General features: G+C 44.6%; 1 protein-coding gene across 3 annotated transcripts in view; it reads right to left on the bottom strand.

Moving 5' to 3' along the window:
* Window positions 1-20,596, bottom strand: part of CHD2 (chromodomain helicase DNA binding protein 2) — a 94,442-nt gene that overhangs the window by 17,682 nt on the left and 56,164 nt on the right. For all 3 annotated transcript variants that reach the window (XM_088452673.1, XM_088452676.1, XM_088452674.1), the window contains exons 22-34: window positions 19,530-19,678; window positions 19,329-19,425; window positions 18,863-18,955; window positions 12,743-12,916; window positions 7,911-8,086; window positions 7,756-7,797; window positions 7,518-7,657; window positions 6,779-6,917; window positions 6,399-6,549; window positions 5,136-5,255; window positions 4,715-4,840; window positions 1,750-1,872; window positions 1,021-1,155 (exon numbers count right to left, since the gene is read on the bottom strand). In XM_088452673.1, coding sequence (XP_088308799.1) covers window positions 1,021-1,155; window positions 1,750-1,872; window positions 4,715-4,840; window positions 5,136-5,255; window positions 6,399-6,549; window positions 6,779-6,917; window positions 7,518-7,657; window positions 7,756-7,797; window positions 7,911-8,086; window positions 12,743-12,916; window positions 18,863-18,955; window positions 19,329-19,425; window positions 19,530-19,678 — 1,665 coding nt within the window. The remainder of the gene's footprint in view (window positions 1-1,020; window positions 1,156-1,749; window positions 1,873-4,714; window positions 4,841-5,135; window positions 5,256-6,398; window positions 6,550-6,778; window positions 6,918-7,517; window positions 7,658-7,755; window positions 7,798-7,910; window positions 8,087-12,742; window positions 12,917-18,862; window positions 18,956-19,328; window positions 19,426-19,529; window positions 19,679-20,596) is intronic.

Below are 20,596 nucleotides of genomic sequence, written 5' to 3'. Positions count from 1 at the left end.
AGTTTTTTAGAATTGAATACCCCCCTATAAGTGATGTCACAAAACAGTCTACTGCACGTCTTTGAATCGTTGTTGGAAAAGAAAAATGTTCAGATCCTGTGGAGTCATCAGATTCCGAATAAAAATAATCAGTCTCATTACTTTTCAATCAGCCCTTGTATATAATATATTGACTGTATCCCACCATACTCTTTTACATCCCATCTGGGTAATATATGTACGTTAACCATCTATATAGACTAGACAAAAAGCATTAGGCATTACCCGTTCTGTGGAGGACAGTGAAGAAAGAGATCAAGTATTTCCTCTTCTACATAACAGGTGTCTGGGAAAGCCTAACCAAAGCAAGTATCAATAGAATACAAACACTTGGTAGCAAAAACCCCACTATGACAAGCTAATCTGGTGCCCACAAACTCCTGTACTGAGGCACTTGAAAAACTGACCCTGCCTACTAGTGGGAGGGAGGGGTGGAGCTAGATGCTTAAAGACCCTCTACAAATACACTATGTAGGCACAGTATTCTAAATACTATTTCAACAAATCTACAATATATATATATATGTACACACACACACACACACACACACACACACGTTGAGTCGCCCATATCCAAATATTCCGAAATACAGAATACTTTTAGCATGACTGAGAAATTGTAACCTTTACTTCCTGATGGTTCAATGTACACAAACTTTGTTTAAAGACCAAAATTATTAAAAATATATTATTAAAGAACCTTCAGGCTGTGTGTATAAGGTTTATATAATACATAAATGCATCCTGTGTTTAGATTTGGGTCCCATTCCCAAGGTCTCTCATTATGGTATGTAATTATTCCAAAATACGGAATATTCCGATATCCAAAATACATCTGGTCCCAAGCATTTTGTATATGGGAGACTCAACGTGTCTCTCTGTGTGTATATATACACACACACACACATATATATATATATATATATATATATATATATGTGTATATATATATAAATATATATATATATATAGCCTGCTTACAATGCTGAAGGTTTCTTGGTCCAAATCATCATCCTCTTCCTCCCCAATAGGAACAGGATCACTTCCTGCAGTAATGTGGACCGGGCCCTGGTTCTTTCTGCTCCTGGCACCAGCCTTGGCTTCACCTCGCTTTGGCTTCATTGTAAAGAGAAATACTGGTCAGTCGGCAGGTATCAGGAGAATACAACAACAAAATAAGATAATAACAACACTAGACAAGTGATAATCAAGCTAATCAACAGAGCTTGCAAGGGTTAAAGTCACATTATTAAAGGATTTTGTAAAAATGTAACTTCATTCCTACATTTATGCAAGGCAACAGTACATCTAACAAGGATGAAAAAGGCATATTCAATTCTTGGTGATGTGCAACCAGACATCCCCATTACATCCCCATTGGCTGTGAACATTATTGTTTGATATGGCATGCAATCGCTTTCCTGAGTATTTCTGTGGAAAAATGTGCCATCGACCCAACCATTCCGGTGGCACTCCATGTATATCACCAGCACTGGAAAACACCATTTCTACTTAATATAATCAGAACCCTTCCTAATAAAAGTACCTTGGTAAAGGGGTCTCTCCAATGGTACAATGCATTAGGTAGGGTCCCAGCACTAACATAGCCAGGACATTTGAAGATCACCTTTAGCTATATTAATACATTACTTGGCTTCCTACATGGGCCCCACCATGGGTTTTAGGTCACAGAATTTTTACGTAACACACCTTCTCCTTTGGCTTTCTCTTCTCTTTGGCGCCATCCTTTTTTTGGTTCTGTTTATCCTTATTTTCCTTGTTATCTTTTTTCTTTTGCTTCTTCTTGTTTGGGCTCTTCAGTGTGCCATCCTCCTGTAAAAAGAACTAGCTTTCACTATACACCACAAAATGAACAAAACATCCAATTATGTATTGTCCCCACACATGAAATCAATCCAACGCCCCTGTAGGATACTATTAGAAATGATGAGGACATTTTACTTAAAATGAGGGAATGTTCCAAGTACACATTTAGAACATATTCATATAATTAAGACTACATTTGTTCAACTTTTATGCACAAGTATTCCAAGCATCGAGTCATGTTGATACGTTCCAAATTGGAAATATAAGTAGTAGCTGCATTAGTATCAGTACACTTTACCATGCTCATTATGCACTTGGTGATTCTGTTACCATTGAAAAATTTACCCAGGTTACACGAGTTGTCATACATTTACCAAATTTATGCAGATGTATCCCCTGGATGTCTCCATCTTGCAATAATATTGTGAAAATCTTGAATGAATTCTGGAAGCTGAATGTATCAATTTTGTGTACACACACAACATGCCACATGAATAGTGACTCTGTTACTGACTTTGAAAGTAGGCCGTTTTATCATGGATAACTTACACAAGATAGCACTTAAGCTATTTTGATAGTATTTTATATGCGGTTTATTCTGCACTGTGGGGTTATGATGATTTGGTCACATTAGTGGTGGCCGTTGTATAATGAATAGAGTTTATCACTGCCAAATGGTGATTCCGTTACCAGTGGAATTGCCAAACAACAAGTGCCACATATCTGTTAGCTTTGTAAACCATGTGAACCACAGATACTCCTGAGACCCACCACGTCAGTGGTAATGCACACCGGAACTTCCTCTCAGGGAAACATATTCAATAAAGATCTATTTGAGAGCCGTATAGGAGAAATTCTGAAGGCGAGAGTTGGAAGAGGTGATCAGGGAGGATGCAAGGCAGAACAATTGGGCAGGAGAGTGTGTGCGTGTGTGGAAATAAGGCTGGAGATATTGGGAGCAGTTGAGGGCTTTGTAGATGGGTGAGCAGTTTGGAGTTGGATCAGGATAAAACAGGAACCCAGTTGAGTGACTGGCAGAGGGGGACATCAGTGGTAAAAAGATGAAAGAGGAAAATAAGACAGACAGTGGTGTTGAGGAAAGACTGAGGAGGGGCGGGCAACGTGTGAGAGTGGAAGGCCAGTGAGGAGAAGGTTGGAGCAATCAAGGGGGGAGGGGGATACAATTCAACGCGATGGTGAATAGCGACGGGAGGGAGCTCTCGAAACTATTCGATACGCTGTTTGGCTGGGTTAAGGATTTCTTCTCACACCCCCCTGGGGATGCGAGGAGAAATCTGACCAAAGTGTCGGGCGCGCAGCTGTTTTTGTGCATAGCACGGCGCTAACAGCCGTCCCCACCCGGCACTTTGGTCAGAGAATGCCGGTTAGCGTCTTAGCACCCTTGTTAAGACGCGATAACTGGAATTCTCTGACCACACAGGACACTGAATTGAATAGGTCCGGGAGTTCGCTCCCAGCGCTATTCAATTCGCATTGAATTGAATTCCCCTAAAGGTGAGAGATAAGGACATAAATGCCAGTTTTAGTGGTTTCCAGGGTAAGAAAGGGCCTGATTCTGGAAATGTTACAGATTGGAAAACAGCAAGATTAGGAAAGACTAAACATGTGAGAGTGAAAAAGTGCCAAGTCTAGGATGGCACCCATGCAGAGTTCTTGGTGTACAGATAAGAGGGGGGTGTTGTTAACAGAGAGTGGAGGTGGAGAGGTGAACTTGATCAGGTGGCAAAATAATGACTAAAGTTTAAATGAGCATTGGGACGTCAAAGAGGAAATGGCCGATAGACATATGGTGACGAGGGAGAGAACCAATTAAAATGTCATCGGTATACTGGTGGTGAGAAGGCGGAAGCAACTGATGAGTTCACAGAGGGAATAGGTGTTAAGGCGGAAAAGAAAGGGACCAAGGACAGAACCTTGGAGGTAACCAACAGGAAGGGGGAAATGAGGGAAGGTAGAGGCAGGTGCAGAGACCAAGATTTAGCGGTTGGACATGTCAATATGTTGGACAAGAGTGCTGTATCACACTTGTATTCCTCTGGAGCAATACACTGGGCTACCAACATTGGAGCTTCAACATCCAGGATCTTTAGTACACTCCAGTATGGAATGAATCCTAGGAAGGAGAGAAAGTCTACAGAAATCACCAAAGAGGCTTCTGTACTTGGGTACTATTGCTAAAGTCTAGACAGAAATTGAAACAGAAGAATCAAAGTCCATCTAATGACGGCATAAAAATTGCAGAACCACTCTGTGATCACTCAAAGCATCCAATTTGTCACAGATCATGCTTACAGTGTGAATTCCACAAAACTCCCAGGTGCAACAGTCATCCTCAAAACTGGGACTACCTGCTAGAGCTGGAAAGCCAACATTGCTTGTCAGAACATTAGCCTCCGATGTGAGACTGAACAGGCAGCAAACCACATGCATCGCAGCAGCTGCAGAGTTGGCTGTAATTTTTAATAAATTACAAAAAAATAAAGTAAACGAAAAAATATAATTTTAAATTACCATAAGAAAAAGACAAAAAAAAACCAAATATATAAAATAAACAAAAAAAGAAATCAATGAACTTCTCAAAAAAAGAAAAAGAAAAAAAAAAAACAACCACCACCTAGAACGCCCATAAATATTAACTTTAAATCTTCTATCTCAGATATTGTAAAATGGCTGAATGAGTGGGAGCAGGGAATCAGAATTAATTCAGGTGAATCACTGAATTCTGGGAGGTTGTGACCAAGTGAATTTGGGAGTATATATGTATGTGTACTCCTATTCTTGAGCCAGGGCAATGATTATTTTCAACAACTGATCACAAGGTGCTCACCTTCCTATCTCCATCATCTGAAGCATTATCAGAGTGCCTAGGAGACGAGAGCTCATTTCCGTGTTCAACTTTCGCTTTGCCTGTTCCATCTTTCTTTGCACGTGGCCTTCGTCTCTTTGCTTTTGTCTGAAAAAAAGATTAACTTTTATATAAGACCTATGTTTTAGGCAGCTCTTTATAGAGAGTCTGCAATCGTTCACATGAATTTGTACTGTGTAACCATGCTGCACTGAGACAATGATTCAGCAAATACAACAAAGTGTCTGCATAACACCATACAACTGTATACCAATATCTAGAAACACTGACGCAATTAAAAGGTTCACACCAGAAATATAAAATGATTAAACGAGAAAGCCCAATGCAACTTTCCCACCACATAACTGACAACGCATTTATTGCAGCAAACACTCCCTCTCACCTCTTCAATGTGACTTCCATCTTTCTTCTCCATTTCTTTCTTCACCAATTTCAGCAGGTAATCTGCTCTAGTCTGTAAATGCTTTGCTTGAGGTTTTTTCTCAGTCTCCACAGGCAAGATCTAGATACAGACAACACGTATGCAGCCTTTATTTTATTTATATTGTAATCAATAGTGAAAGAAATTAAAGAAGAACAGTCATACATAGCACATCAAGTGAAGAGGCCAAGTTTATAAACAATGCTATAAAGATGTACAGACATCGCCGACAGTATGCAGTGGGAAATCACACCAAATAGCCCAGACTTTTGCTAAGTGTTCTGTACACCCCTTTTGTTTAAAAGTGATTTTTTTTTGCAAAAGGAAGGGTTTATATTATTTTATGCACCATGGCTACCATATGAATCCCATTTACTGCTATAACTATCATGGCAAAAATCTAACACATTCCTGAAAAAAACTATCCGATTATGCTGCCATGCCTCTTACACAAGCTGAATGAATGGACAGAGGACCTCATTTAGAGGTGGTCGTTAGATGCAAGCGGTCGCTCTGAATGAGGGCGGCCGCTTGCATCTTGTAGTGCCGCCTCATGGTCGATTGCTAAGCTGTGGGTTACCACCCACAGCTCTAGCGACCGACCAGGGTGATGGCCGAGATGGTCAAGACCATCGCGACCATCGGGACTTGCGACGAGACCCTAAGGTTGGGTCTCGGCACTTGCAAGCCCCAGGGAGCTTCCTGCTCTGATCGAGCAGGAAGCTCACCACTGACATCACTGCTGATGTCAGTGGTGCCGCCCCCAAACGGCAAGCGTTCCTTCAGGAACGCCTCCGTTTGGCCGGCCAAGCCCCCTGCCCGCCTCCCAAACGGGGCGAGCTGTCACTCACCATCGACAGCTCGCCCCCTTTGGTGCGAAACCCCTAGCAACGAAGCACCCATCGCTAGCCGGGTCTCGCGCATGCGCACGTCGGAGCCGGCTCCGACATGCGCAAGCCCAGTGGGGGAACATCGACCCAGTTGCAAGCGCTCAGCGCTTGCGACCGGGTCTGAATGACCCCCAGAGTCCAGGGTCCTTGTGTAGTGGCACACGCTAATTGCAGGTTATCAGTGGACATGAACAAATTAAATGTAAAAAATGTACTTGGGCTTGATGACACCTGTAAGCACATGTGGGCTTAAGTCTGGATTAGATTAATGGGGAAGAGGCATATATGCAGAGTGCATAATATAAAATAGGACTAGTTTAACATTAGATGTTACCTTGTCAGCCAACTTTAATTCAGGGTCAGTTTTAATGAGCTCCCAGTTTCCATAGCCATGTTCAACAATCCCAAGGAGCAATTGGGAGTCCTCTTCTACGTCCCAATCTATGTCAAAATGAGCAGCTTTGACACGACTGGACAATCGGAACCTGACATGAAAAAGTGAAGGTATGAGAACAGTGTATGCACAGCACCGGGGGCATACACTAAGACACATTACCGGGTATGGACAAGCCATTGAAACAAGGCCGCTACCTAATGCTAGGCTATAAAATATGGCACTTGTACATAATATTGTTAACCTCATTCTAAACCAGCATATCACATAGCAACTTTACCATGACAGCAATGTACACACGCAGTCTGTTACATACTCACTTTTTCTTCTCCTCTGCTTCTTTAGGGATTACTTTGCAGAGAATTTCAAAATCTTCCTCGTGTTGAATAATGGCTTTTACATTCACTTGGACACCAGAAATTTTAATAGTTGGACCCCTCCTCTTGCCCGGGCCTTTCCCTAGTACATAAACCAGATACCATTAATGCCATAAAAAATAATGTTAATGCTCTATACGTTTGACTAATATTAGTCTCCAAAATAAAGCTTTACAGACCTGTATCTTAAAATTGTTTGGGTGATAAAGTTGCACAATTGTAGCTTTACCTGCTGCTAGCTGGCACTGTTTGATTTCGCCTTTTAAATTATTGCAGGTTTAAATCTAAGGGATATATTGCCGGAATTGCGGTGGTTCCTGCAACTCGTATTATGCCAACATTCAGAATGTCGACATGGTCAAAATGATGACAGTGAACATGTCGACACGGTCATTATTTAATAATGTCGACTACAGGTTTAGGCTGTGGTTAGGTCTCTGACACAAGAAATATGCTATGTCAACATGTGACATGGTCAACAATTATGACCATGTCACCATTCAGACCATGTCGACATAACATTCAGACCATGTCGACATAACATACCACACTGCCCCTGAACTGAATAGACTGACAATACGTGTTGATCTATGGAAGCTGATGCGGACGAGCACTACTATTGAAAACGCGTTTTTCTTTGGTTTTATAACACTGTTATAAAACCAAAGTAAGGATAACCTACCATCAGTGGGATTCTCTTTCAACTGCTCTTCAAACTCCTGCATTGCTGAAGCACAGCTTGAGTGCAGGAGGTCTCCCAGTCTCTTGAGATCCGCTACCGATTTCTCCACGAGCTCTGCGTCACGTGCAATGCACTCCAGCCTAAGAACAGAGCAAAGAGCAATCAGTTACACTTGTGGTAAGAGATTGAATCTAAAGGTTCAAAATGGTAGATGCAGAAGGTTACATAAGCAAAATACCTTTCAAGGGGAGTCGGAAACTTCTTGTAGGCCTTTATAAACCTAAACAAAACAAGATTGCATTTCATTTAAAAGAAGGTTAAAGATTTAAAGATTACAGACACGTATATATATATCTATATCAAGTCAATGATACAAGGTTCAATACCACGCACCTTCTAATCTCTGCATCTGTGAATCCCTCCACAGTGTCCTTCCGAACACTGCGGGGACGCCCTCTGCGCTTGGGTTTTCTGTCATCATCCGAGTCATCAGAATCACTCTCTGAGCCAGAGGACCTCTGAGCTTTCTGCTTGGACTCCAGATCAGACTCGCTGTCATTTGCCTGAGCCTGACAAGTATAAAGAGGGTAAGGTTATTGTCAAAGCCAGCTTCTCTTTCATGACATTATAATAATTTATTTGTAAACTAGATCTAGAATATTAGCAGTTTATAAAGAATAATAAAAACATTAATAATCCATTCTGAGACATTATCCTGGAATATAAGCAAAATATTTAGAAAAGGGGGGAAACTGCTAACATGGGCTTCTGGAGGGGACCATAGAAGTTGGCACTTAATGAAACTATAGCTTTAAACAGAAGCTCCTCCACTCTGCAACCCACGGAAGTCAAAAGAAGCCTGAACAGAGGGTCAGTAACAGTGAAAGGTGTAGTATCCACGTCGGAAATCTGCAGAACCTTTCTCGTGCCCTTGACAAGAGCCTTGACTCCCTGGAAACCGAAGAATCGCCCTCAGTCACCAAGGAATATCCACGTCCAAGTCTACCAAAGGGTCGTCCTCAGCATGAAAGGAAGCCTTCCATTACTGTATGTATGTCTGGGAGCCTATGCTTCTGCGAGCAGGGCGCATCCCGTGAAGACCTGAATGCAGGATTCAAAACCCTTTCTAAGGAGGAAAAGTGAACCAAACCTTGGACCAAGCAAGCCCCTGGGCCAAGGCGTTTCTATTGAGTGAGCAGCAGCAGGGACAGCTGGAGTACAATCCCCTTAAATATGCACTGAGGAAGAACACCCCAAAGCACTCACTTACAGGCTCTGAAATGGCCAAGTTCTGATGTCTTCTAGTGGTGAGCTGTAGAGACAATTCACACCAGCCTGGGTCGCCACCCAGGGTGGCGTATACACCGGTGGGGAAATGCTTGCAGAAGCTACGCTGCCCAGGGACTCCACTTCACACTAGGCGCAGACAGCCCCCCACTGAAACCGTGCATTAGGAAAGTTTGCTTTACATTAAGCACAAGCAAAAACCTTATGTACAGCAACACTCTTGTCCTGGGATTGACCCGAAGAATTGCCCTTCCCAGAGATGATCGTGAAAGGGAATGGTTATGGTAAACAGACTAAGTAAAATACAGCAGACACAGAAAAACAAAACAATATATCCAAATCCAGTATGTGTATCGGGTGAATCATCCAGTGATAGAAAGGTTAAGGGAATTCTCATATTTAAAATGGTGTATGTAGAAAATACAATATAAAAACTATTTTGAGACATGTGCCATCATTATTACTATGCATCATTTTAAAATAAATTTTTAGTTTTAACGACTGAAGGAATAGTTAGAATTTTACATAAAGTATAGAAATTGCCAGTGAATGAACACTGGGGAAGTCCCAAGGCAAACGTGTCAAATTTATAAAACCTTGCAAAACTGTGCATGGACAACCAAGTTGCTGCTCTACACAGCTGCTCAACAGAGGCACAACATCATGAAGCCTAAGAAGGTCCAATGAGGCAATGTGACTGTGACGTGAGGCCATGAGGTATACGTCTGGTAGGCCCTATCTGTTCACCAGGAGTTGAAAAGCCCCCCGGGTGAAGAGCCCACTCTCCGGAGTGTATATGTCTTGACGACTCAGGAAGTCCGCTTCCCAGTTGAGGACTACCGGGATAAATATTGCCGAGATAGCCGGAAGATTACGTTCTACCCAGATCAGAACGTTTGTCACTTCCCTCATGGCTGCGTGACTTTGCGTGCCTCCTTGATGATTAAGATAGGCTACTGTGGTTGCGTTGTCGGACTGGATCTGGACCAACCTGCCCTGTAGCAGGTAATGTGCTCTGATAAGTGCTTTGTATACTGCTCGAAGCTCCAGAATGTTTATTGGCAGTTGACTTTCCTGATTTGTCCATCTTCCCTGAAAGGTGTGATGACCTGTCACTGCCCCTCCATCCGCGAAGACTGGCGTCCGTGGTGAGGAGCACCCATTTTAGAATCCAGAATGGGTGACCTTTGTCCTGATGATCCTTTTATAGCCACCACAAGAGAGAGAGCCGGATACTCCGGGACCGTATTATACGATACTGTCCGTTCCAACAGGAGAGAATATTATTGCTACAGAGGCCTGGAGTGGAATTGAGCATATTCCACCATGTCGAAAGTGGATACCATTGACCCCAAGACCTGCATTGCTGATAGAATGGATACCCTTTGAATGCGTACTCGCAATGATAGGGCCGCAATCTTGTCCTCTGGCAGAAACACTTTGTGCCTGAAAATCCAGAAGTGCACCCAGATGTACCATCTGCTGTATTGGAGACAAAGAAGATTTCTTCCGATTGATTATCCAGCCGTGCGTCTGTAGGCAGGCAATGGTCAGTTGGAGATGGTGTTGTAGAACAGCCGGAGGTTGTGCCAATATCAGAAGGTCGTCCAGGTATGGCAGTATTCTGATTCCTTGACGCCTGAGGTAGGCCGTTATCACCACCATTATTTTGGTGAAGACCCGAGGGGCCGTTGATAGACCAAAGGGCAGTGCCTGAAATTGGTAATGTTGTTGCAGGACAGCAACCCGTAGAAATTGTTGGTGATATGGCGTAATAGGCATATGCAGATATGCATCCTGAATGTCCAGGGAAGCCATAAAATCACCAGGCTCCATTGCCAAAATAATTGATCTGAGAGTCTCCATCCGGAACTTGTATACACGGATAAACTTGTTGAGGGTTTTCAGATTTAGAATAGGGCGATGAGACCCATTTGGTTTCTGAACCAAAAATAGATGGAATAATAACTCTTCCTTGTTGAACCACAGAAACCGGGATTATCACCCCAGCCTGCAGCAGGGAGTAAATGGCCTCCTGTAGGGCTCAGGCCTTGATAGGCTCCGATGGGGTAGTTGTACAAAAAAAAATTCTGGGGAGGTTGACTCCAGAAAGTGAAAGCATATCCCTGAGAGACCACTTCTTGGACCCAGGCATCTGTTGTTTGATGCTAGTTGTTGGGAGGCCCGCCCCATCAGGCAGAGGATTTGTTGTCCTGCTTAGAAGCTGGACATCTGGCCGGCCAAGACCTTTTAGTTTGCTGCTTGGTGGTCCTGCGAGAACTAGACGGTCTGGAGGAAGACTGTCCTTTAAGCTTGTCACTGAGGATGAAAGGACTGAAAAGACTGCCGAGACTTAATGTAGCTGTTGATGACAGACCTGCAGATTAAAAAGCTGCCAGAGTAACCACTATCTTATCTAATTCTGCTCCAAAAAATATATTTCCAAAAAAAGGTAAGGATTCGAGCCTTCTTTGACCCCGTACCTGCTTTCCAGGACCTTAACCAAAGGGCTCTACAAGCCACAACCGTGGCTGCCGATGCTTTAGAAGCTAGGAGCCCAGCATCTATTGCAGCTTCTCCCAAATAAGAGACCGATTCCCGTATGTTGGAGATATGTCAGTTGGTCTCTAGTAGCATTCGGTAGGGTTTCTTCCAATGCCCCCGTCCATTCTTCAACAGCCTTGGATACCCAAGCCCCAGCCATAACTGGTCGAGTAACAGTTTACATTTTTCTATCTGTAGGATCTTTAAGAGAAGATGCTGATGGAATAGGCAACATAGTACTCCTGACTAAATGTGTCACATGAGCATCCACAGTAGGAGGGATTACCCACTTAGGGCCGTATTCAATTAGAAGCGAAAAGCCGAGATCCGCGAAAAAGTATCGCCGATTGTGACTTTTCGCCAGTCGGAAACTTATCTCTGTATTCAATTCCATCCGCTTTTCGGGTACGCGGAAAGTCAATGTACTGTAATAGGCCGGAAAAGATTCGCCTCTGGATAGCAGGAGAAAAGAAGTGCACATTTTCAATTTAGGGGTGCCCTCCCAAAGGATAACTGCGTCAAAAAATCCCTAAAAGAAAGTGAGGAACACCCAAAAAAAGTACTTTGAATCTGGAGATGAAAAGCACAAAGGGGAGGGGGGGGGGGGGGAGAGACAAGTTCACAAACTAGCGAAATAAGGTTCTAGAGGTGCTCTATGAAGGGGTCAAGTGTTTTTGGGATTGCAGGTGATTTTATGAGGGAGGAATCTCACTTTTTTTTTTACATTTCACTTTAGACAGGTGTTGGTATCCTAACACTATCGGGTTGCTGGCGTTGGGATTTTGAACGCCGGGATCCCGAACCCCAGCATCCCATACCCATCCAGTTTCCCGCATAATCTGAGCGCGTCTGGTTCCCCCTACACGTTTTATATATGCTACAGCTGTAGCACTGTCCGACAAAACTTTCACTGGAAGGCAAATATAGCACCAGTGTTCAGCGTTCTCTGAGGAGGAACTGCAGTTGAAACTCTCATGCTGAGAGTGTGTGAGGAGACATTTTTTGGCAGGCTTTCTAAATAACAGAAAAAGCACTATGATACTGGGGGTTGCAGGGTGCTAGGGAAAAGGTCGGAATGCCAGCACCTTACTGCTGCTTCCCCACTTTCCAAAAATAATGTACTGATTAGAGTAGTTTTTACTTTAAATAATTGCACCAAAGCTAACATTTGAATAGTAACCCCTGGTCCCAAATAAAGCTATCACAACTTTTCATGAAATACTACCCCTCCATCAGGTGCATGCATCAGTTCCAGTCATCCAAGAATTTTTAATACTAGCAAGAATGCAATTGGATGCCTGACACAGGCATCCAATTTGCTGCAAACAACACAAACAAAATTAAGGCTGGGTGGAACATTGGGTTCAGACTACAAATTAATGACAGGGTCCTACCTTTCTGTTCAAGCTCCGAATCCTTGGAAGCATGTAAATTTCCTCCAGCTCTTTCTGACGAGCTTCATCTTCCACCTTCTTCCTCTGTCCCTCAGGAATAATGTCATCCCATTCTTTTTGTGTTCTGTCTTCCAGTTCAGGCTCTACATTTTCCATGGTTGAAAAGTTAGCCACCTGAAAAAGAAACCATAATGACATTATGCAACATGAATGAGATTATGCATGCAATGGATTTAGCAGTGCAGTCTATAAAGCAGGTGTGCCAAACTAATGATTTGGTGGCCAAAATAACATTTTTCATTCGTTCCTTGCTCCCCCCTTCAATTAAATGTGGCCAAATCCTTTTCAAATGTACTATATGGCATTATGAAGGTCTTCTTTTCAATTGAACTTGTACATTGAGATTTTCTTCTTCTTCCACTAGGGAGCACAGGGATCACTCTAGGTATAGCCTGGAGAGAGGAGAGTCTGAGCACCAAATAGTCTTCTATGTCCCAACCCCAGTTAGAGTTTGTTGCCGGCAGGAGCTGGCACGGTTTTGTGTGGGGCTGCTTTAGGTGGTCCCCCATTTCTTTTAGATTTACATTGAGTGGGCAGTGAAAGGCACCCCATAGGGCATCCTCACTGCTACTCCACCGACCTCAGCTGGGACCACAGCACTGGCGACTGGCTCAGTGACTTCAGCCACATACTCCAGCCTGGGCAGGAGCCACAGCTGGGGACAGGTAAGCGCGGCTCCCTACTGTCAGGGAGTCGCACACTCGCGGCTTATCACCGCCAGTGCGGGAAACCACCGGCGGTGCTGGTAGTGGGGCTCCGGTTGTCTCCGCTCCACTCACTAGACCACCATGGCACATCTGAAATAGGACACCGCTTACAGCGGTGGCGGCCATTGCCCTGGAGTATTCACCAGACGGGGGAGGCAGGACTCCTTCTGTTAGTCCCTCCTCTCCACCCCTGGGCGTACTTGCTTCCTGCAGACAGCCCACCTCAGGTACACTTCTCCCCTCTTCTACACCTCCTCTTGAACACTGGGCGACCATTTTCAGCATTGCTTGCCTCAGCAAAAGCACCAGGAGAGAAGCTTGGACTCCCGTCTCCCCATATACCTAGCGGTCAGGTTATATTTCAAAGCTCCATCTTGCTGTTAAGGGTTGGATTGTTGAGCAGCATTTGCTCACTATTCTGTGCACTGAGTGGTACTGTGTGCACGTGATTGATATAGTACTTCTGCTTGAGTCCGGTCACTTTAGAGACACCCCAAGTAAGTCAGTGCTTTTACTTTGCATATATATTCATATATATATTTATCTATTTACACACTTAATGCACACTTAGTACATTTTGATATTGATAGCTACTCTTTGCACTCCCAAGACATACACACCACTGCTTCTGCTTTTATGGGTGGGGAAATTCTTGGTCTGCATTTTAAGGTCTTCCAAGAGCAAGGCTCCCAAGAAGGTGGGTGCTCCTGTGATGCGCACTTGTAAAACATGTATTAACATCATTTTCTCCCCAGGATCCAGACCACGATGGCCTTTGTGTCCGTTGCTTTGCCTCTCCACTTTGGGAGGTCCCTTCAGCCACGGCACCCAGTCAGGAACAGACTTGGGCTTCAACGTATTAGTCTATCTTCTGGTGCGCTCCCAGTTCCTAGCATTCTGATGGCTCAGTATCCTTCCTTTGCTACCTGCTACACAGATCCACCATGGATGCAGTCCTTTACTCAATTTGTACATGGATTGGCACGGGTGTCAGCATCTGTCCAGCAGATGCTCGACAAGTATAGTATATCCAGGCACAGTCCTTCTAGATGAGAGACCGTTTTTAAGCATCAGAATAGGGTAACAGCTGAGTTCCCTTCTTTGGCACAAGCTGGAGGACCTCCTTTCTGAGGAATGGAATGGGCTCACCCCAATAGGCTTTTTTCAAGTTTCTAAACGTATTACTTCCTTTTTCCCACTTCCGGCTGTGGATAGAACCAGGTGGGAGACCCTGTTGCCCAAATTGCCCGTCTTGCTCGGTCATCTATTCTCACTATTCCAAATACGACTTTCCTTAAGTATCCAACAGATAGGAAGCTGGAGAACTTCCTTAAGATGATATATTCTAATGCGGGTGCTGTTGCTCGCCTATCCCTCGCGTCTGGTTGGGTGGCTAAGGCTGTCGGGCGCTGGGCTGATGCGCTAGAGGACAGTCTCAGTTCTGGTACAAACAGAAGTGAGCTGTTGTCTTTAGTGGGACATATTAGGGAGGTGGCCTACTACCTGGGTGAGGCAGCCATTAACACAGGGGTCTTAACCTCTAATATGCCGGCGTCTGCTGTTGCGGCAAGGAGAGCTCTTTGGCTATGCTCCTGGCTTGCTGACGCAGACTCTAACAGCAGTTTAGAAGCGCTTCGATTTGCAAGGAAGGTCCTATTTTGGTCCGGAGTTGGACAAGTTAGTGGCTACGGTTGCAGCGACCAAGATTGCTTTCCTTCCTTCCAGAAAGTCTACTTTTCATCCACAGGGAAAGGCCAGAGGTCAACCTTTCTCCAGAGTCCAAGGTACTTCCTCCAAAGGCCCTAAGTCCCGAGGTAATCAGCTTTGGTCCGCCAGATGCCCTGTGGCCAAGCACGCAGACAAGACTGCCACATGATGGGGCGGGCCTCCACCTGAAGTTCCCTGGAGTAGAAGGCCAGTTTCTACTTTTTTCCGAAGTTTGGATTGCGACCACGACAGACGCCTGGGTCAGAGGCGTTGTTTCTCAAGGCTACGCTTTGACCATTCAGAGATCCAAAAAAGGCAGGAGCTCTCGAAGCATCAATTCGCTCTCTCCTGGCCTCCAAAGTCATCATCCCACTCCCCCCGACTCAGAGAGGTACAGGTTTCTATTGCTAAACTTTTTCTAGTCCAGAAGCCTGACGGCTCCTTTTGGCCCATCCTCAATCTGAAGGAGCTGAACAAATTTCTCCGGATACCCAGGTTCCACATGGAGTCCTTACACTCCATTATTCTGGCTTTGGAACCAGTGGATGGCATAGCTGTATATCTAGGATGCTTACCCACTCATACCCATCAGTCCGCCACCAGGGCTTTCTCAGGTTTGCAGTGAGACACTATCAATTCCAGTTATAGACCTTGCCATTTGGGCTCCTCATGTGTCCACAAAGGTCGTGGCAGCACACACAGGGGCATCCGCATCCTGCCTTATCTGGACGACCCTCTTCCCCTCCTTCTCCTGGCCCAATCTCTGAAGGTTCTGCAAGACCACATCTGTCTGACGGTAGAGAGTGGGGGGGGGGGGGGGGGGGTTGGGAGGGGGGAGAGATCATCAATTGGTGGAAATCCACCTCCTTGGTGCCTTCAAAGGAGAGTCTATATTTAGGGGCTCTGCTGGATTCCAGAATTCAGCGGGTCTTCCTTCCTGCAGACAAGATACTAGCTCTGCAGTCCATGATCCGCACATTCCTAAGCCACCATTGGGTGTTAATCCACTCCTGCATGCAGATCCTGTGTTCTCTGGTCTCTACCTTCAACATTGTTTAGTAATCCCATTTCCACTACCATCCTCTTCAACTTCTCATTCTAGCATGGTGGAACAAGTCTTGTGCACCTCAAGGCGCAGGCACTCATTCTCTCCCGGGGTGTTCATCTGTCTCTCCTGTGGTGGCTCCACCAATCCCACCTTGGCAGGGGCCGTCCTTTTTGGATCCAGGACTGGGTCCTACTCACCACCGAAGCAAGTCTTCAGGGATGGGGAGCAGTGAGGTGTTATTAGACATTCCAGGATTGATGGATGTCTCAGGATAGCTGTGCATCAACATCCTGGGGCTCAAAGCAATGTTCAGAGTGCTTTGCCAAGTGCAGTCTCTCCTCCAAGGCCATCTGATCAAGGTACAGTCAGACAATACGACCATCACGGAGACAATCGTAGTCGTGGCGCCATGAAGGCGGTCAGCCGCATTCTCCGCTGAGCACAGCGTCATCTTCCGTCCCTGTCAGCGGTCTTCATCCCCACAGTCCAAAATGGTCCAAAAAGCGGACTTCCTAAGCCACCAGGACGTTCACTTGGGCGAGTGTGCTCTGCATCCAGACGACTTCCAGCTACTGGTTCGCCGCTGGGGCCTACAGGACATAGATATGATGGCATCTCATCACAACCACTAGCTGCAGAGATACTGCTCAAGCACCAGGGATCTCAACGCTCTCCTGGTACACGCTCTGGAGATTCCGTGGGCATTTCCGCACATTTATGTCTTTCCTCCAGTCGAGATGATCCTGCGGATCCTCCACAATTTCAAGCAGGAGGGAGATACGGTGACCCTAGTGGCGCCAGATTGGCCACGACGGGCGCGGTTCTTCTGGGACTCTCCATTAACAACTCATTGTGTTCTCTTCTGCGGCCGGATCTTCTATTTCAGGGCCACTGCTTCCATCCGGACTTGCCCTGCCTCGCCTTAATGGGATGGCGGTGGAGGCATCCGTCCAGAGAGCAAAGGGGTTTTCAGAAGGGTCATTCATACAATGCTCTATACCCAAAGCCCTCTTTTGGCTAGAATTTATCATCGCGTTTGGAGGACGTACTTTGGTTTGCATTCAGCCAGAGGCTTCAAGCCCAGGTCTTTCGCCTGTCCCATGTCCTTTCGTTTTTGCAGGCAGGTTTGGATTTGGGTCTCCGACTCTCTTCCTTGAAGGTACAGGTTTTGGCCCCATCTTCTTCTCTTACAGGTTGCGCTCTTACCTGATGTTCGGACGTTTTCTTTAGGGAGTTCTCCATGTCCAACCACCATTTGTTCCTCCAGTGGCTCCCTGGAATCTACCTTTGGTTCTTTGAGCCCCTGTATACGGTGGACCTGTATTGGCTTACGTGGAAGACTATCTTCCTACTTGCCATTGCATCGGCCCAGAGAGTGTCAGAGTTAACGCTTTATCCTATCTCTCCCAGTTTCTGGTTTTCCACTTGGATCGGGCCATTCTAAAGACTAGATTGGGTTACCTTCCCAAGGTGATGTCTCACTTTCACATCAACCAGGATCGTGGTCCTGTCTTTCAGCATTCCAGATTCTTCGCCGGAAGAGCCCTCTTTGGACGTTGTGTAAGCTCTCTGGATTTATGTGGACAAGAGCAGAGATTTACGCAGAATGGATTCTCTGTTTGTCTTGTATGATTTCCACAAGCAGGACTGGCCAGTTATGAAGCAGACCTTGGCCAGGTGGCTCTGTTTGACTATCGCCAGGCCTACTTTCGGAGGATCGCCCTGCCCCTGCCGTGGTGACTGCCCATTCCATCTGGTCAATGGAAGCCTCTTAGGCAGCTCAACGTGGAGCTTCTGCGGTACAGCTTTGTAAGGCTGCCAAGTGGTCTTCCGCCCACACTTTTGTTTGCTTGTATGCATTTGACACCTTTGCATCTTCAGATGCAGCCTTCGGGCAAAGTTTTCTCAGTGCAGGAGCGTCCCCTCCCATAGGGGGACAGCTTTAGAATGTCCCAGAGTGATCCCTATGCCCCCTTGTGGAGGAAGAAGAAAAGAAGATGTTCTTATCTGTTAAATTCTTTTCTTCGACTCCATAGAAGGAACAGGGCGCCCACTCTGACGCACCTGGCTGACTGGGTTTAGTTCCTGTTGCAATGGTTCTGTTCAAATAGACTGTGTGTGTGATTCTGAGTGTTTGCCGTTCTTCCATCACCTTCTCCTAGGCTCCTAGCTTGGGCTTGCTAATATAACCCGCTAGTAGTGGCTGGGGACGAGGAATAGAGGAGAGGGAGCCTGGGCTGCTGGGAAATAATTAACTATTTGGTGCCCAGACTTTCCCCTCTCCAGGCTATATACAGAGTGATCCCTGTGCCCCCTATGGAGTGAAAGAAAAGGATTTAACAGGTAAAAACATAAATCTCCTTTTAGTATTAGTTTTACTTAAAACTGGAGTTGAATGGTAAACTGCACTAATTAAGAAAATAAGTAATTAGAGGATCCAGAACCCCTAAAATTAGATTGCATGTGGCCATAAGTTTTGCCTACTTATTGCGGCTATTGTTATGATTTGCAATTGACACACTTGCTATTAAGCATTCTCATCCAACTATACTAAATCCAGGAGTAATGTATGAAGGTGTAAGAGACAGTGAAGTCTACCTTGAATTGAGACAGCAGCTCATCGGTGGCACTGGAACTTGGATCATTCTCTCTTGTCTCTGCCAAGCGTAATATCTCCTCAATGTCCATTTCCTATTGGTACACAAGGAAAAATGTCTGTGAGATTATTAAATGTGGCATTAATGCCGGGCATGCCTTACAAATAATTTCCTGAAAAGCCCCCCAAATCCTAAAATGTAGTGATTTGTAAATGAAACATTTAAACCTAAACATCTCTAAGCTCTATGACGTTTATATAACAAAAATAGAGGTTAATACTGCATATAGAGATCCTTTACCCAACATGGTATCTCTCACTTCAATATAAATGAGTGTTTATATAAATATACAGGCATAAAAACTCTGGCGATAAACAAAATAGAAAAACTAAAATTCCTCTAATGCAATAATCTCTCTGCACAAATTTGTGAAGCCTTCACTTACATTGACACCAACTAATTCTAACCTGAGGCTCTGACTCCTCTCCTTCAGGTTCCTTAAAGAGGTCTGCTGCTCCAAACTTCAGAATAGCAGCCAACTCCTCTTTATTAAATGGATTGGAACTAGAACAAAAGACAAAACGTTAATAAGTAAATATATGACAAACAAACGTGCAAAAAGCAACAAAAGCAGGTCACCAGATTTATTAAAATTCAGTTGTGCTTACTTTGAACTTCCGGTGTTGTTTTCCAGCACTGTCCGGCCAGTGGTGTCCATTCGTTGGATTACAAGATGGTCAAGGACCATCTTTTTCTTTGCCCTCTCTATGATCTCTTCTTCTACGGTTCCTTTTGTCACCAGGCGGTAAATATTTACCTGTAATGAACATATAAAATACAATCACATTAAATAAAAATTATAAAACATAAAAAACAAGTTACCTTAAAATATGTTGAAATGCCTGTAAATGTGTCATAACTTGGAGCAGGACAGAACTACAGAAGTAACAAATAGAATAAAATAACATTTAACTTTGGTTAATTTTAAACAGGGAACTAAGGCATGAAATGGTGGGTATGCAGTGTCCCCAATGAATTTTGAAAACAGTATTTAAAGTACTATAATCCATTTTTCACTATCATCACATAAAAACAACCAAAAACTGTCCAATCGGGAGAATATGAAGTGCGCAACATTTTACCCAATACAGATGCCCTAACCAGCACTCTGGGCTTGATTCATTTCAATGCAAATTGAATAGCGCCGGGAAGGAGCTCCAGGAGCTATTCAATTCAGCGCACTGTTAAGCCTAAGGATTTCTTCTTGCATGCCTCCTGGGGTGCAAGCAGAAATCTGACAAAACTACAGGCGCAATGCTGTTTTCTTCCCTTAGCACCGCAAAAACAGCATCGCGCAGGCAGTTTAGTCGGGAGAATGCCGGTTCTCACGACTAAACAGCAACTTTAAAGCGCGAGAAACGGCATTCTCCGACAAAACAGCACACTGAATTGAATAGCTCCGGGAGCTCCTTCCCGGCGCTATTCAATTCGCATTGAGTTGAATCGTGCCCATTGCACTGATAAAACTATGGTTTGAACAGCATTATACCTGCTACAGCACTATATGGCACCGCCCACAAATCATTCAACGGTCCCATAGACTAAGCATTCACATTAAAGAGAAGTTTAACTCCTGCATTGTAAGTGTGGCGAATCACAGCCATGATTGACCTAGCAATAATTTTTTGGATACAGGCCAATTCCTTTTGTAGACATTAAAGGAAGACAAGATGAT

The sequence above is a fragment of the Taudactylus pleione genome, unplaced genomic scaffold (assembly GCF_031769625.1).
Source record: "Taudactylus pleione unplaced genomic scaffold, aTauple2 ptg000556l, whole genome shotgun sequence".
Taxonomy (NCBI): Eukaryota; Metazoa; Chordata; class Amphibia; order Anura; family Myobatrachidae; genus Taudactylus; species Taudactylus pleione.
The sequence above is the reverse complement of the archived record's forward strand: the minus strand, read 5'-3'. Positions and strand labels throughout refer to the sequence as shown.